This window comes from Sphaerodactylus townsendi, linkage group LG05 (genome assembly GCF_021028975.2).
Source record: "Sphaerodactylus townsendi isolate TG3544 linkage group LG05, MPM_Stown_v2.3, whole genome shotgun sequence".
NCBI classification, from domain to species: Eukaryota; Metazoa; Chordata; class Lepidosauria; order Squamata; family Sphaerodactylidae; genus Sphaerodactylus; species Sphaerodactylus townsendi.
In genome coordinates, this window is record NC_059429.1 from 32003088 (window position 1) to 32020924 (window position 17837).

A 17837-nucleotide genomic window follows, 5' to 3' on the forward strand; every position below is an offset into this window, starting at 1 on the left:
GGAGGGGAGAAATGAGAAACTGAGGAAAGGTGAGCTTGACGTCCTCTCAAACGTATACAACTAACTAAGGTCGACCAGAGATCTTCTGTTCCAACATTATACTGGGAAAATTTCATTCACTGGATCTTCTCCAGTGGTGGCCATTTCCTTAAATCTGATTCCAGTTTTGATAAAGAGAGCTCAAACTGGGTAATTTTTTGCAAATGCCATCTCCTTAATGCCTTAGCTCAGGTGCTGATCCAAGCTGGCAGGTAGAAAGAAGTAAGCTGAATGCTAGGGAGACTGAGATCATGACAAATAGAAGTTCATAAGTCTTGGGATACCATTTTCACCAAAGTCAAGCTACTGATGATGCTCATTCACATGAACTCAGTCCTTAAATGCACAGTAGAGGCTACAAACTAAAACAAAGGACCTATCCTTCAGTGGAATATTTTCCCTTATGCTGTTTTTTCACACAATGAAAAATTGACCAGTTGTTTTCTGCCCCACAAGAGAAACATCAGGGACTTGTAACACCAGAGGCGTACTGGGGGGGAAATGGCGCCTGGAGACAACCCTTTATCTGGGCGCACCCTGCACCCATGCTCGGGAGTGTGACTCAGGGGTGCCAAGTCCCACCTCACTGGCCTGCATGGGCTCAGGGGAGGGCTCATGTGAGGACGGGGCCACCTGCCACCAAGCCCCGCCCCCGGCCTCCATGCAGGCCAAGCCCCACCTCCTCGGCCTCCATGCAGGCCAGCAGGGCTTGGAGAGGGCAAAAGCCAGCCTGCACAAAGGCCAGGGGTGGGGCTTGGCAGCAGTGGGCAACCCAGGCTGGTGCCACAACTGCCCACCACCGAGCCCCACCCCTCCCCTGTAGGCTGGCTCCTGATGCCAGGGGCAGGGTTTGGTGGAGAGACGTGGGTCTATGGGCCCATGTCCCTATAGGCCATACACCTCTATGTAACACTCGTTCCTAGAGAAGAGACAATTCCCCTGTGAAAGAACTGCCTGCTCATATAGCAAGAAATGAAATCATGTTAGAGTTAGAACTGAGAACCAATGGGCACTTTTTAAAAAGCAAAAATATAAAATGTAGCTGCAATTCTGAAACCTCTAAGCTGATAATGTTCCAAAATTTAAATACCTTCTAATTCTCGGTAGTCAGTTCTAGCAGGCAAGTGATCCACACATTTGGGAGGTGAAGTCCATTTGCCATTTTCACATTGGACCTCTGCAGTTCCTTTGATTTGAAAGTCAGGCTCACATTCCAAATGTACCATGTCCCCGTGATGATATGTTCTTATGCCAGGCAGTAATTTGGTATTAGGGGGTTGAGGGGGTGGAGGGCACTTCTTTCTTCTTGCTAAATAAAAGAGGAAAAGGCATCCCAAATTTAGTTGAGCTATATAAACTCACTAATAAACCTTAATTTATGTATATTTATAATGTTTTCATATGCTTGTTGATACTCTGTAGTGGGACATGGCTATATGTAAATAAATTCATACAATATAAACCTTAAGAAATGCCAGTTCTATACCAAACTAAAGTTGCCTTCTAAAAAATAGTTTTGAGGACCTTCAGTTAAATAATATTATGATATTATGAGAAGAGGTCACTCAACAATGAAGATACTTGGGACTTCCGGTACTGAGCAAAGCCAGGTGACTGCTCGCTCCTAGTCAGGAGAAAGCTTAAGCTCTTTACCCGCATGCAAAAAGGGTCTGTACAGAAAGTTCAGACTCCATCCCCCAGTAGGGTCAGGGGGAGAAGCAAAGACAGCATCAGAACAACTCCCCGCAAGTTAAAAACACGAGGAGCCAGAGCAGCGGGACGAGAGAGGCAAACGCCAAATGGCGGCGCCGCAAGCCTTATAGCTCAATACCAAATAGAGGAGAACAGAGCCACTTGGAGCAAAGCAAGACCGAGGGCTCGACTGAATCAAATTGCAACAGAACTGGGCGAGAATAATCTCTAGGCAGAGACACGGACAGAGCGGAACGTTTATGGAATATAGACAAAAACGAGTAAGTAAAATGCGGAAGACGAGAGCGGAGATATAAAATCTTAAGAAAACCACAGTGAACCACAGAGCCAAATAAAACAAAAACAACAAACGTTGGAAACTAGAACTGTGGTAATAAAACTCAGTGTGACTAACAGTGAAACGGTTACAGTAACTAAATGACAAGCGGTAGTTAATTAGCAAGAGCTAATTAAAAACGAAGGGGACTGTACCTTTAAAAAGCATTGTTGACAGAAGAAAATAGAGGCGGGGACTCGTATGAGCCTTGGTAGTTCCAAGAGCTCCGAGTCGGCACACAACGGGAGAAGCTACGTATGTACGTGACGGGAGTGTGGGCGGAGAGACGCGACACACCAGGAAGTTGGGAAAGCCCCGAGTTGGTGCATAACAGGTGGAAAAGAGTGCGTGTCAGGGGCGCGAGTGACTAGAGAGACTCAAATATACGCAAGGGCAAGGTGACACGCTAATAAGACCTGAGAGCTCTGAGTCGACGCGCACTGGGAAAAAATGTGTGTGTGTTGCGGACACAAGCGGGAGATCTGAATCGGCGCAGGGGCGGTACAGGGGCATCGCAACACAACAGGCAGAAGAACATGCAAAGGAGAAGTGGCTGAAAGAGTGAACATGTGGAGGAGGCAAAAATCCACAAAAGAAGGAGGTAAAAAGTGAAAGAAATCATCTGGTTGAGATGCGATCGGGCTGAGCACCAGGTGTATAGGGGAAGAGGAAGACATTGACAGCAGCCTGTTATTAGTACTTTAAGTTACAAAGTGGTGAACAACCTCAACAAAAACTGAATAACAATGGCAACTAAACGTAACAATGTACCTGCAAAGACTGGGAATATGGAAACTAAAACCCCAGAGAAAAATGGACTGGAATACACAACAAAAATAGAACAAATGCTTGAAAAAATTGTAGCCAACCAGGAAGCTACTAAAGACAGGTTGACAAGAATTGAAGAAGAGCTGGGGACAGTAAAGAAGCTAGAAGAAACTATTTTGCAATTAACTACGGATTTAAAAGAAACTAAAAGTCATCTAGAAGAAGTAAAAACAGATATGTTCCAACAAAAAAAATTGGATTAATTGGATTATAAAATAGTGTTCCTAGAACTAAAGCAAAAAGAGAAACTATTAAGACTATGGGGCTTAAAAGAATTAGATAAGGAAAATCTGAGACAAATGGTAATACCTCCTCTAGCAGAATTGGCACAAGTGACAGAAGAAGATTTTGAGATGGAAGTAGATGAGATATTCCGAGTTAACACAAAATCAGCGAAAGAAAGAAAAGCACCAAGGGATATCTTAATATCTTTCACTAAGAAAGATACAGATGGAACCCAATTGAGGGTGTCACGTTTTTCTGGAAAGGAAAAGAAACTAATTTAGATACACTGACTAAAGTAGATGAATTTATGAAAAAGTTCAAGAAGGAATTGGGCCTAGTATAAAGAACACCAAAAGATGTTCCTAATGGTATGATATAGAAAATATATGGCTCTGAGACTAATAGGAATTATGAATATATATCTATGATGATTAAGATGACAAATAGGTTTATTTACTGGACTACACAATTAATTATGTTAATATGATTGTAATTTAAGATTATCAATTTATTTTTGCATATATATATATTCCTTTGCTTAATGAATGCGGGGGGGGGGGGGAGAGAGAGGGAAAAAACCCAAAATAAATCGGGAATATGAAAAGCAGGTTGCTGGGAAAATTTTAGTTAAGGTTATAATTTACCTCTTCCCCTATAAATTGATGCCCAGGTTAAAGTGTGGATTGAGCTGGTAGTGTGATTAGTATTGTCTTATTATACTGTATGTTGTTTTAATATATAACTTGATTATTGAATGATATTAATAATGAATTTAAATATCTTCTCAAATAATGTCAATGGACTAAATGGGGCAAAAAAAAAGAAAAATAGTCTTTGACTATTTAAGAAAACAAAAATGTGAGATATTATGTTTACAGGAAACACACGTAAAGAAAGAACATGTGAACTACTTGGAAAAGGAGAATTTAGGGATAGGGTTCCACAATTGTTATAAACAAAAAAAAGAGGTGTATCTTTATATATTAAAAACAGTCTAAACCCTAGAGAAATATTTAGAGACGAAGAAGCGAGAGTATTGGGAGTTGAAATCAGTTGGGATAGAGAGAACATCTTAGTGGTGGGAATCTACGCACCAAATAAGAAAAAAGCAGAGTTCTATAAAAAGTTAATTGACCAACTATTAAATTATAATTATGAGAATACACTCATAATAGGAGATTTCATTGCAGTGACTGATATTAAACTGGACAAACACGAAACAACCAAAATAAGGAAGAAAAAAATACCCAAAACAAGAGAATGCATTCTTCCAAAAGGGTTTAGAGATGGTATGGAGCTACTCAGACTTAAAGATATCTGGAGAGAAAAACAGAATACATCTAAAGAATTCACATTTTTCTCCAATAGACATGAGTCGCTCTCAAGAATTGATATGGCTTGGGCAAATGGGAATCTACTAGAAAAAACAAAAAATATTGAAATAGGCCCAAGAATCTTATCAGACCATAGCCCAATTAAATGGGAGCTGAGCCACAGAACACAAAGGGGACCATGGAAATTAAAAAATTGGATACTAGAGAAAGATAGTATAGTAAAAGATATTGAAAAAGAACTGATAGAGTACTTTGACTTAAATACTAAATCCATCCAAGAAGAGAACATTATTTGGGAGACAAGTAAAGCCTATATAAGAGGTTCCCTCCTACAAAAAGAAAGTATTCTAAAAAGAGAAAGGAGAAACAAGGAAGAGAGACAATTAAAGGAATTTAAAAATTTAGAAAAACAGCTTCAAAAAAACCCCAAAAATCAACAAATTAAAGAAAAAATTATATTAATAAAAAAAAATACAAAAAAGATGGTGGAGAGATATATTGAATGGGTTGAAATTTTTGAAAGAGAAACATTTTGCCCAGGCGAACAAACCTGAAAAATGGCTAGTAGCCCAAATTAAAAAGGAAAAAGAAAAGCAATTAATAAATAAACTGAAAATTGACAATGAAACTGTTACGGAACAAAATAAAATACAGGAACAGTTAACGAAACATTTTGCAGAATTATACATGCAAGAAAAAATAAACTATCCAGAGATGGAAAGATATTTGGAAGAAAACAAAGTAAAAACACTTTCAATAAATCAAAAACAATTATTAAATAGACAAATATCTGTTGAGGAAGTACAAACTGCAATTAAAAAATGCAAAAACGGGTACAGCACCAGGACCAGACGGGCCAGTAGGCAAGCCAGTAGGCTTAGTCAGTGCCCGACCCCCCCAGCAGCAGGAAGGGTTGAAGCCAGGGGTCAAAACTAGCTCTTCCTCATGACATCACATAACTTCCTGTCACATACTTGCAGCTTGATAGAGTTGAAGCAGGGTCTGGAAATACTGCTAGGCTAGCTGGCCTTCTATACCCTCATTGAGGACCTCAGACCCACCATGTCAAGACTTAGTTGTTCCATAGAGGATAATGCAGAAGGCTTCCATCTGCTATAGATTTTCTTCTGTAAACCTGGAAATTAAAACTGTCACACGACTTCATCTTTTAATGAGTACATCATAATAAATAATAGTATTTATATATTTCTTTTTTGAATACACTGAGGGTTTTATATACACATTAAGAAATCATTTCAACTTCTCAAAGGTGGTGTTGTCATACTGAAAAAACAGAATGCAGCTTGTTAGAGGCCAGCTGTCAAGCTCATGGCAAAGGCAGGATTTGATCAAGGGAATTTCTGGTTCACAGTTCAGTCTCTCAGCCACAATGCTACAGCAACTCTTACCTTCAGATCGTTACATCAGAGTTTTGAATGGATCATCCAAGCAGCTTGATCAACCCATGCCAAAACTTGGTATTATGTCAATGTTACAAGTCAACAGTCTATAGCAAGTACTTGTGACAGAGGCATGGGGGGGAGAGAAATGGTGCCTGGGGCAAAATGGTGTCCGGCCCCTGACCCCGCCCACTTACCTTAGTTCAGCCAGCTGCTGAGCAGCCTGCAAAGAGCAGCCGGCTGAAAAATCAGCCTGGCTGAGTGAAGCTGGCCCTGCAGCGGCTTCTGTCAGGCAAGGGGGAGGGGTATGGGGTGATTTTCTGCCCCCCACGTGACCTCAATGATGCACACCCAGGGTGCAGTGCCTCCCACCCCATCTTGTGGCAGCTACACGACTGATGTGCTCAGGGTGATGTTATGGATTCCTCTCAGGGAACTCTGGAAACAGTTTTCTATGAAAATTGTTGTACCACTTCATAGAACAATTTGCAGGAATACCAAGGGAGAAAGAATGACTGTCAAACTAGTTAAACAAGTTTTATTGTGTTGCAGACTTAAGACTCTCATTGAGGTTTCCCATCTATAACTCTCGGAACCAGACTGCCTCTCTGTTACTATCTCCATAATATGGAAGCAGAGCAACACGGGGAGTTTAAAATATTCACCTTCACATACTGGAGGCTCTGGGTACCAGCCAAAGTAATAGCACTGAATTAACTCTGAACCTCTTAAAGAATAATCCTCCAAACAGAAAAATTGAATCACGTCTCCTTCTTCGTAGATTCTCTTCCTGGGACGAAGGCCTCCATTTTCCACAGAATTCAGTGTCAAACATCCGATTTCTTAAAAAACAAACAAACCAATGTTACTGTCCGGGCGCAGCCATGTCCCCAGTGCCCGGACTCAGCACAGCAGGCAGGGCAAGGGCTGGCAAAAGGAGAGACAGCAGGATAACAGCCGACAGAGTAAAAGCCAGCAGAGTGAGAGTTTGCAGGGAGGGGCCTCTCACATCTGAACCAACTGTGAGAGAGAGTGATGAGCTGCAGCTGGGCCAAGAAGAGAACAAGATAAAAGGAGAAGGGAAATGAGCCTCTGGAGCTGCCGCTGCAGCAGGGACTGGGGAGGGCGTTGGCAGGGAAGAGAGTGGTAGAGAGGCAAGGAGCTTAGAAGGGGCTGCTGCCCAGCGCTGTGGGGGAATAGGCTGGGGGACCCTGGGCTTCACACAGGCAGCACACCCACCCCTGTGAAGCATAACAGGGTGGGGCAAGGAAGCTGGAGAAGGGGAGAAACAATCAGAGGGCTCTCTTCTGTGAGGCAACAGAGAGAGGGAGAGGGGTCAGGCAAGCCGGTAGCTCTGACAAACAGCACCGAGACCCCAGGCCAGGGTACGGGAGGAAGGTACAAGGTGTGTCTGTATGAGCCGGACCCTTTGCTCTGTCGTCCGTACACTCTTACAAACCAGCTAGCAAATAGCCTTCAAACTCCTTCAAAAGGCTCTCCCTTTCTCTTCTCCCAAGACAGTTTCTCTGTGAGTTACTTTCACCTCACTTTCACATTCGAGCACGGAGAAGAAAGCAGACAAATCCAACTGCCATCAATAACACCGTCCAATAGCTTTCATTTGTAGCAGTTAAAATACAGGAACAAACAACATTGCAGGTAATTCCTTTACCAGTAAAAAAAAAAAACCTTTTCAGTACTGACAAAACCATGGGCTAAAAGCCCCACTTAATTGTCTCTTCTCTCTACGTAATGAGGGAAAAGGAACCCCTGGCTTTTTTCTTTTGTGCTTATTTAACCTTTTTCTCTATCAGCAACAGCTGTTTCCTTTTAGGGGTGATAATGATTATGCCCTGCGGGCAGTAATCCAACTGGTGGTGCTGTTCTTACTTGTGATGCAATGCTTGCATGCAGTGTCCTAACGCAAGGCGCCCTGTGGGCAAGACTGTTCCTTGGCCCTCAGGGCCAAGCTAATGTAACATCGTCTGGGAAGTCCAACCCCCAGGTCAGGGAAGGTGGGTCGGTACAGCCACCTGCAGGGTCGGGGAAACGCCACAGTTACAGTAGATACTGGCAAATATTTGATTCTTATGTTTTGAAAACTTGTTCATTGCTTCTGCTCAAGCAGAAACAGTGCAAGGCAAGAAAATTTCAACATGAGGAAATTTTAAATTAACATACTAGTGCATTTGGGAGTAAAGAGCCATCCTTCAGGACCACACTGTACTTTTCCCACTGAGTTCCCTCCTGCAGACTGGTATCCATCATCACATCCATACTGGAGTATCTCATTCAGCTTGAAAATTTTCTGGGTTGTAGAGTAGTGGCCATGAAACAACTGTGGTGCTAAACAGGTCTCTAAAAAAAGAAGGAGTGGTTGAATGTCTTTTGGAAGGAAAGACTGAACAACCAAGCAGACACAGGGAATGGTGGAGACATGGAAAGACGTTGATTTCTGATTTTACAGACATCAGCACACTCGTACACTTTGGAATAAGAAGTCATCTTTCAGGATGGCACACTGCTTCCTCTACTATGTGGTCTCCAACTGACTGACAACCATCAACAAAACTTACATATGAGATACTGTAGTGAGTCCCACTGCCCTAAATGCATTTGTTCATCAACAATTTTAGTGTGAGCAGTATAGTCTAGATTGAGCTATAGACTCTGGCTTAGCAAATTCCCAACAATTTTGTGACAGAGCCTGGGGAAGGATGGGAGCTCAGTAAGAATATGACACTTCCATTTCTCCTAAATTCTGCGGTATGCTACCTACTCCCTGAAGCTACCATTTTCTTCATGGGAATAGGTCTCTGTAGTCTGGAGATCACTTGCAATTCTGGGAGAACTTTAGGCCTCATCCTGGGGTTGTCCAGGGCAAAGGGAGTTTCAATATAGCCAGTAAATACATAAATAAGTACACAGTCTGAGAACAGCTTAGCCATGACACAAGCACTGAGGAGGTCAGATGAGAAAAGTCAGACCAATATTTAAGGTGCTAATAATAGGGCTATGTGGGATTCTATTGGCCCTTTGTGCAATCTAATAGCTGGAGAGATGGTAGTTTCAGCTCCATTTTCTGGCTTGCAGTACTGGCAGAGAACTAAACACAGCAGAGAGCAGGCTAGCAGCTCCTTCTTCTGACAAGCCAATAAGAAGGTGGCTTGTCAAAAAAGGGCATGGTTGTTCATTTCCTGGCTTGAGAGATCCCTGTCACCATTCAAAGCAAATTGCCAGATTGTTGGTGTATCACATATCAAATACGGTGGTGGAAAGTGCTGTCAAGTTGCAGCTGACTTACAGCAACCCTCTAGGCTCCAAGGCAGGAGACAAACAAATAATGTGCCACTGCCTGCTTTTGAGTAGCAACCCTAGACTTCCTTGGTGCCCTCCCCACCATCCAAGAACTAATCAGGGCTGAACCTCCTTGGTGCCAAGGTCTGACAGATGCAGGCTAACCTGGGCTGTGTATGCAGTATTTACCAAAATGGGTTTTATATGCCAGAATATTAATTCCAACTATGTTTTGAGTGTATACTAAATTAAACTTTCATTTTTTTCCTCAGAAGAATTCTGTACATGTTAAATGCCCCTAAACTCTCCAATATGTCATTTGTATTAGGAATAGAAAACTCAGTACACATATTAATTTTGAATCTGAAATTTCACATTTTGAAATGGCCAGGTTTTTAGATTTTAGTTACAGGACACTTATAAACGAATTCCTAAGTATTGTTGATATATTCTCTGGCACTCACATTTTTAAAAAATTATTAGTTTTATATACTGCCCTCCCCCTGAGGGCTCAGGGCGGTTCACAATAGTTTAAAACATATATTAAAACATAATTTAAATACCAATTACATAAAAACAGAACCCATTAAAAATGTGGATGGCGTCTGGCTACCCCCCTCCCTCCCTTGTGTCCATGGGAGGCCAGATGACACGGTAGATGTATTTTTAACCAGGCTGGCCAAATGCCTGGCAGAACAGGTCCATCTTGCAGGCCCTGCAGAAACTCTGTAAGTCCTGCAGGGCCCTGATCTCCCTAGGGAACCTGTTCCACCAGGTAGGGACCAGGGCTGAAAAGGCCCTGCCCCTCGTCAAGGCCAGCCTGATCATTTTTGGGCCAGTGATCATGAGTAGGTCCTCCTCCGAGGAGCGGAGGGGCCTACCGGGGCAATATGGGGAGAGGCTGTCCCTCAGGTATGCAGGTCCGAGACCGCGAATGGCTTTGAAGGTCAAAATCAACACTTTAAACATAATCCGGAACTCAATGTGCAGATGGTATAGGATCGGTGTAATTCGATCCCTGCTCGAACTGCCAGTAAGCAGCCTGGCTGCTGCATTCTGAATGAGTTTTAATTTCCGGATCATGGCTAAAGGCAAGCCCGTGTAGAGTGAATTACAGTAGTCTAACCTGGAGGTGACCGTTGCATGGATCACTGTTGCTAGATCAGAACGGGAGAGGTACGGGGCCAGTTGCCGTGCCTGCTGCAGATGGTAAAAAGCCGTTTGGGCCAACCGGGTGACCTGGGCCTTCAGCGACAAAGTCGGATCCAGGATCATCCCTAGGCTTTTGGCCGATGAGGCAAGCTGAAGCGCCTCACCATGCAGCATAGGCAGGCCAAAGGACTCCGGACACTCTCCCCGACCCACCCACAGGACCTCCATCTTTGTAGGATTTAACTTCAGCCGACTCGCACTCAACCAGCCAGCAACAGCGTCTAAACAACACTGGAGAGCATCAGGGGCAGAAGACGGGTGGCCCTCCATCATGAACATGAGCTGTGTGTCATCTGCATATTGATGGCACTGCAGCCCAAAACTCCGGACTAAACCTACCAGGGGGTGCATGTAGATGTTAAAGAGCATCGGGGAGAGGATCGCCCCCTGCAGCATCCCACAAATTATGGGATGACGCCTGGAGTCCTCTCCCCCCAACGCCACCTGCAGTCTCTGGTCTTGGAGAAATGAAGCCAGCCAACACCAGGCTGACCCCCGAACTCCAATACCAGTGAGGTGATGGACCAAAAGGTCATGATCTACCACATCGAACGCTGCAGTGAGATCTAATAACACCAGCAGCACCGAACCGCCTCTGTCCAAGTGAAGCCGGAGTTCGTCCATGACAGCAACCAACACCATCTCAGTCCCATGACCAGCGCGGAAGCCGGACTGGAAGGTATCCAATACGTTTGCATCATCCAGGAACCGCTGGAGCTGCTCCGCCACTGCTCATTCAATTACCTTACCCAGAAACAGAAGATTCGAAACTGGGCGGTAATTGGCCGGATCCTGAGGATCTAACAGCGGTCTTTTCAGGAGTGGGCGGACCACTGCCTCTTTAAGCCGACCTGGGAAAACTCCTTGCTCAAGGGAGTTGTTGACAATATCCAACAGGTGGCTCAGTAGCTCCTCCCTGTTAGCTTTCACCAACCAGGAAGGGCATGGGTCAAAAGGACAAGTGGTAGATTGTACAGCATCCAGTATCCTGTCCACATCTGTCGGGTCGAGTGGGCTGAAGTGGTCCAAACAAGGACCCAAAGACGGCCAAGGGGCCTCCAGTTCACTTACTGTGTCAATTGTAGCGGGAAGGGATTGGCGGAGAGTCAGAACTTTGTGTGTGAAGTAGTCCGCAAATGCCTCACAGCTTAATGCCAATTCATTTCTTTTAGGACCTACAGATGAGGTCGTAAGTGTCCGAATTACATTGAACAATTGTGCCGGGCGCGAGCTAGCCGTAGCGATAGTGGAAGTGAAATATGTCCGCTTCGCATCCTTCACTGCACTCTCGTAAGACCTCCTAAATGATCAATACAAGTGTCAAGACTCCTCGTCAAGTAACCGCCGCCACCCTTGCTCTAGCCGTCTCAGATCCCACTTCATCCTTCTCTGCTCCTCAGTATACCATGGAGCTGGGTTGGCACGGGTACGGAGAGGGCGCCTTGGGGTGATAGCCTCAATGGCTTCAGAGAGTCTGGAATCCCAGCTCACTACCAGCTCATCGAGAGTACTGCCAGTGGGTGGGGAATCCCGCAGAGCATCCTGAAACCGCTCCAGGTCCATTAGTCTCCGCGGGTGGGCTAAAATATGCCCATCGCCTAGACAGGGGGGCGTAGGAGCATCAAGCCGAGCCTTCAGGACGTAGTGGTCAGACCATGGCACTCTTTCAATAGAGGATATGGCCACATGCACACCTGCTGCGAAGATCAGGTCCAGAGTGTGGCCTCCTTGATGGGTGGGGTCACCGGTGTTAATCAGAGAGAGGCTTACAGTCGCCATGGATGACACTAGATCATCGGCTACTGCAGAGGAGGCCGAATCAACATAAGCGTTGAAGTCACCCAGCACAATCAAGCGCGGGTGCTCCAACACCCACTCAGAGACTGAATTCTCCAAAGAGCCGGTGTGGACAGGCTGTTTGCTGGTCGCGTAGGCTGCAACCCCGGTACACTATCAAGACAGCCAGCCTCTCTGGGTGATCCCAATGAAGACCCAAACACTCCAAAACCATGATCTCTGGGACAGGGGACGTCCTGAAAGAGATGGTATCTCAGATGAGCATCGCCACGCCACCCCCACCCCCACCCCGGCCCTGTGTCCGAGGCTGCTAGACTGTCACGGAACCATCTGGTGTAAGGTTATTGAGGGCTCCCTCACCCAGGTTTCCGTGACACACACAAGGTCAGCCGCTTCCCCTCCGAGATAATCATGGAGGGTAGCATATTTGTTGTTAATAGACCTCACATTTATCAACAGCAGCCTAGGAGCAGAGTAATTAACCCACAACCCAATACCTGCATTCTTGGGGATAGGCCTCATGTCAGACAGAGAGCGAGCAAATCCATATCTCCCTCTCTGTCTCTTATTTGGCCAGGGCCAACCGCCATACCTCCCACGTCCCCAAACAACCGGGATCCCTGACCCACCCTGGGCCTCCTCGTGGGCACAATCAAAAGACATCCTCGCTACCTAGAAAAACATACCATAAGTCCAGCTAGCAGGTAACCTATTCCAATGGCCAGCTAACAATTATCTAAGGATTTAACCTAGCAGCTAAACAATAATATAAAAATCCTTATTAATGCTATGTTAATCCTATATAACAGCTAAACCTAACTCCACTATCAGCTAGCTAAAGATTAATTAACTTAACTACAACCTAACCTAACTTACAACTACATGTTAATCCCACCAAAACTTAAAAATTAGTCAGTTATAACACAACCACCCTTTTTCAAGCCTACAGGAGCTGTAGTAAAGTGGCCTGCTGGACTCAATGGCCCTCTGCTGCCACCCAGTGGACCTACAGCATCACAGCAGGCAGATCATAACATAGTCTTAACTAAGCCAATCCAGCTAATCCAGTCCAGTATGGTGCTCTCACCACCGCTCAGACTTAGGTGTTTCCTTCGTCCTGTTCCAGGCTGCCAGTGTGATATCCAGCTTGCAAAAACTTGCCACATTCAGCTACTAACTTGCCACATTCAGTTCTATATACAGTTTCAAAAAATCTGTCATTCTACAGGATTGGGATGCAGAGATGCCCATGCATGAGCAGATGGTGAGAAATCTGTAATCCCTGTGCCTTTCACCATTTAACTGCACATGCCAGCACTGGCTTGGGCAATACCTGGAAAGTTTGGGGAGCAGAGGCTGGGGAGGATGGGGTTTGTGGAAGGGAGGCGCCTCAGCAGAATACATGCCATACAAGCCACCCTCTAAAGCAGCCATTTTCGTCAGGGGAATTGATCTCTGACTGGTGATCAATTATAATAATGGGAGGTCTACAAGCCCCACCTGCAGGTTGGTAACACTACCACCTACCAACATGTTGCAGGAACAGTTTTTTGGGTTGCATGAGTGACTGTGGGCGAAGACAATCAATCAATCTTTATTATGGTCATCGACCAGCATAGACCAGCATTAGGTAAAGTGGGGAAGGACAAGAAAGCCAATTTCTGCTCATTGTTCTTTGAGCCAATAAATAAATTGATCCAATAAATAAATGTTATAAACAAAGTCAAAGAGAACATCAATTTCTTTTAAACTTTTGCAAGACAGTTGGGTTAAACTTGAAAGCTTAACTCTTTCAGAAAGAAAACAAATACCTGAGGCAATACCACTTGCTTCTATGCATCTTGGCTGAGGTGACCACCCATCTGGAATACACTGTATAGTTCCATTCCAGCTGCCACCTGGAGTCAAATAGCCTGAATTACAACTGTATTGTAGAGTCTCCCATATTATGTAAGTGGGTTTTGTGTCAAGGAATACACCATGATCCAAGAGAGGTATGGTACATTTCTCTAAAGAAAAATGAAGTGCATTGAATAAAGAAAAAGCAACTTGTTTTTCTTCTGTCAAAAATGCTTACATGGAAGATAATTATAGCAGCAGGGCAGCCTACTCCCTCACCCTGCCACAAAGAATGAATCTCCGTACATACATTTGAATATTAGCCTTCCTTGATAAACCTAAGTATGGGTTCCATAAACAGGAAGAATGAATTAACATGCAGGGAAGAAGTAGAACAGACAATTAAATTTGATGTAGACAAAGCATGTGACACCTAAGGTTAAACGAAAAGATACCAATTAAACTTGCTGGTTTGAAATGCCAAGTAACCATGGGCTATGTCAGGGGTCTGCAACTGCGGCTCTCCAGATGTTCATGAACTACAATTCCCATCAGCCCCTGTCAGCATGGCCAACCTGGAGAGCCGCAGGTTGCAGACCCCTGGTAGTTAGTATAGTCTGATTCTTCTTTTTATTACCTGTCCAGTGATTATTTGCGCTAGGCATGCTCACAAAACTCTTCTGTAAGAGTTCATTGGAGGGAACAGATTTGAACATGGCAACAGATATATATGGTCATTGGGCTCTCTCTTTTACTGATGTCAATGGGGGAAGCCAGGTTTTATTGAATTCATGTTGCAGCACAGTTCTCAGAGAGCTCTGCATAAAGGGTTATATGTGCAGGTTTGCAGAAATAGTACTCACTGAGGAAATTATTTATCCAAGAGACACTTAGAAATTGGCTTGGATTTTTTTTAAAGGCATCTGTTTGACTTCAGAGGAATGTATTGTTGAAAAAAACCACATATATTAATGTAAAATTTAGCAAGTAAAGAGAAGCATCCGCTACCTGTGAATATGGTAATTTGCTGCCCAATTAGACAAATAATCTTGTTTAACAGACCAAAATGTTTAATCAATCCAGTCAATTACACCTTGCAGCTATAAGGAATACTTTATTATATGTAACATCACATAGAAACTGACTTACTGTAACATTTGGGGGATGGGATCCAGCCTCTCATTGTGCAGGTTATTTTTGCCTCTTGACTCCCATTTTCGGTTGTAAAGCCAGCCAAACAGTAATATGAAAGTGTTGCTTCATTCTTCATTGGGAAGTAGTAGTTTTTAAAGCTATAATAGTACAAAGCAATCCTTCCATTTTCTATGCTGGGGAAGTCACAAAGCCTGTCTGAAAGAAATGTTAAGATTCCTGTAGAATGCATTCACAAATGTAACACATGGCTTCTACTGAATTTTGTACCTGGACCTTAATTCAGATTAGGATAGTGTGTTATCAAGAACCCTCTTCCGAGATATGTGCTTTCTGCCCCAACTCCATCTTGGCTAAATTCACCTTGGCAGCCACTTTAGGAGTTTGCAATTCTTTGTTTTGGAGAAAGTGAGGATGGTGTCTCCTTAATCAGGCTATGCTGTTGGGCAGCCAAACCCTTGGGCAGGACGCTGATTCACTGAATGGCATCTACATATCAGCCAATCACTTCAGGGGCTCACAGGGCCAGGCACTCACCTCAGTCTATCAGTGTAATTTTATCAACAAATGCAAGTTCTCCTGAATGCAGAGTCTAATTAGTCAAGCAGCCAGTTAGATTTGATTACATTTTACAGATCTTGCCTTAACATCTCCTACCAGCTGTCTCAGGCATGGGTGAAACCTCCATTCGGCCAGCCCTTTTTGTCCACCGAGGACATTCCACAAGCTGCATGGAATCACCTTTCTGATTCAGTCAGAGCCTGGAAATCTGTACATCTTGGACTCACCACAAATTCCTGTCCTTTACAATTGTTTCTTAGATATTCTTTTGTGCTGACTCCTACAATTATCACTGCTCTGCCAGGCAAAACTCTAAGTTTTAAGACTCTGGATCATTGAAACAGACAATGTATTCTCCCAGCACTATTGACTGAGGATAGGTAAACACCTGTATATTCCTTTTAAGAACTCTCATTCCTTTTCTTTAAATTACTCTTTTCCCCACGCCACCTCATGGCCGTTTCCTAGTACAGAATTCTGATCCAGCCAGCAACCTGGTTCTCTTTTACTCTCTCCTGTCATTTAACTCTTTACATACATATCCTTCTGAATCCAACATTTTCACTGTTCTTATACTTTTTCAATTCCTGCACGCCTCTATTTCACTAAATAAGTTCTAAATCTTATTTTGGAAGCAATCTGGGTGTTTTATGGCTAGTAGTACCCTATTTGAAGCAGTTTGACCTTGCTTACACAGTTAAAAGATCGCTAAATTGTAGTAAAAGGTCATTAAATCACATTCCACTTAACGGACAAGTGTGTCAGTTTTCCAAACTAGCCTGGCTGCAGAAACTGGAAGATGTTCCCGCAGCTCTGAGCTGAATTCCTCCAAATCATTCGCAAATCTGGGCAAGAGTCCCAAACCCAAGTTCACAGGAGTCTGAGGATACTTCTGAAGGGAAGCTTCTACTCTGCTAGGCCTAGCTAAGAGAAATTTTAATTGATAGAAAAAATAGATTTGGTCTCATAGAACCAAATCAATTATATTAAAATAATGTATCCTTTCCCCCTCATGGAATACTTATGGTTGAATGAAAGAACCCCAAGCTAAGCTGTGTTTCTGCAATAGCTGATTCCCACATCTTTGTGGGGTGGATCAAAAACATCCCCCAAGCTTCCCTCAGACTTAATTACTTGGCCAATTACCACTTTCTACGGACAACCTTTATGACTTCTATGCAATTTTTTTTTTACTCCTGAGGAAGTCAGCCCAACATTGAGTTGGGAATATTTTGGGAATCAGTTTTGGAAGGAAACCAATGGATTGTTGCAAAAATGTTGTTAGGAAGTCATTCTACTCAATCTTTCTTCTGTGACCAGTGACCAGGCTTCCCTAGCTGACTTCCTACTTTTGATATACTTGAAGAACTGTTTGTTGCTGGTCTTGATGTTCATAGCCATGCGTTCCTCATAATCCTTTTTTGCCTCCCTTACAGCTAACTTGCTTCTCTTTTGCCACCATTTGTGTTCCCTCTCATATTCTTCATCAGCCAAACTGGACTTCCATTTTCTAAAAGACATTTTCTTTTTTCTGATAATTTCCTCAACCTCTCTTGTTAACCATGGTGGCTTTCTTTTGGACTGGGTGCTGCCTTTCCTAACCTGCGGAACACATTCCAGCTGAGCTTTTATTACTGTGTTTTTAAATAACCTCCAAGCATCTCGGACAGTTTTGACTCTCTTGATTTTCCCTTTCAGCTTCCTGCACACTATCCCCCTCATCTTTGAGAAATTTCCCTTCCTGAAGGCAAATGTAACTACGTTAGTAGTTGTCACTTGTTCACATGCAGAGATACTGAATCTGACAGCATTGTGGTCGCTGTTCCCTATCGGCTCAACAACACTGACTTCCTGCACCAGGTCCTGGGTCCCACTTAGAATTAGATCTAGGATCACCTCTCCCCTGGTTGGTTCCACAACCATCTGTTCTAAGCCACAGTCATTTAGCATATCCAGGAATGCTCCCTCCTTACTATGACCTGAACATGCATTTTTCCAGTTTTTATGGGGAGTTAAAATCACCCCAGATTTTACCTTTCACCTAGTTCCATGTTGAACTTTGTTTTTATTGGCCTCTCTAATTTCTTTTTCCATCTCAGAATCCTCTTGTGCACTTTGGTCAGG

The 17837-nt window shown here is 43.7% G+C and overlaps 1 protein-coding gene across 1 annotated transcript in view; it reads right to left on the bottom strand.

The window, feature by feature from the left end:
- The window catches only part of LOC125432423 (coagulation factor XIII B chain-like), a 29720-nt gene that overhangs the window by 8669 nt on the left and 3214 nt on the right, over nt 1-17837 (bottom strand). Inside the window, exons 2-6 of the mRNA XM_048495920.1 lie at nt 15150-15350; nt 13985-14170; nt 8037-8213; nt 6521-6697; nt 1130-1348 (exon numbers count right to left, since the gene is read on the bottom strand). Of these exons, the coding sequence (XP_048351877.1) occupies nt 1130-1348; nt 6521-6697; nt 8037-8213; nt 13985-14170; nt 15150-15350 (960 nt within the window). The remainder of the gene's footprint in view (nt 1-1129; nt 1349-6520; nt 6698-8036; nt 8214-13984; nt 14171-15149; nt 15351-17837) is intronic.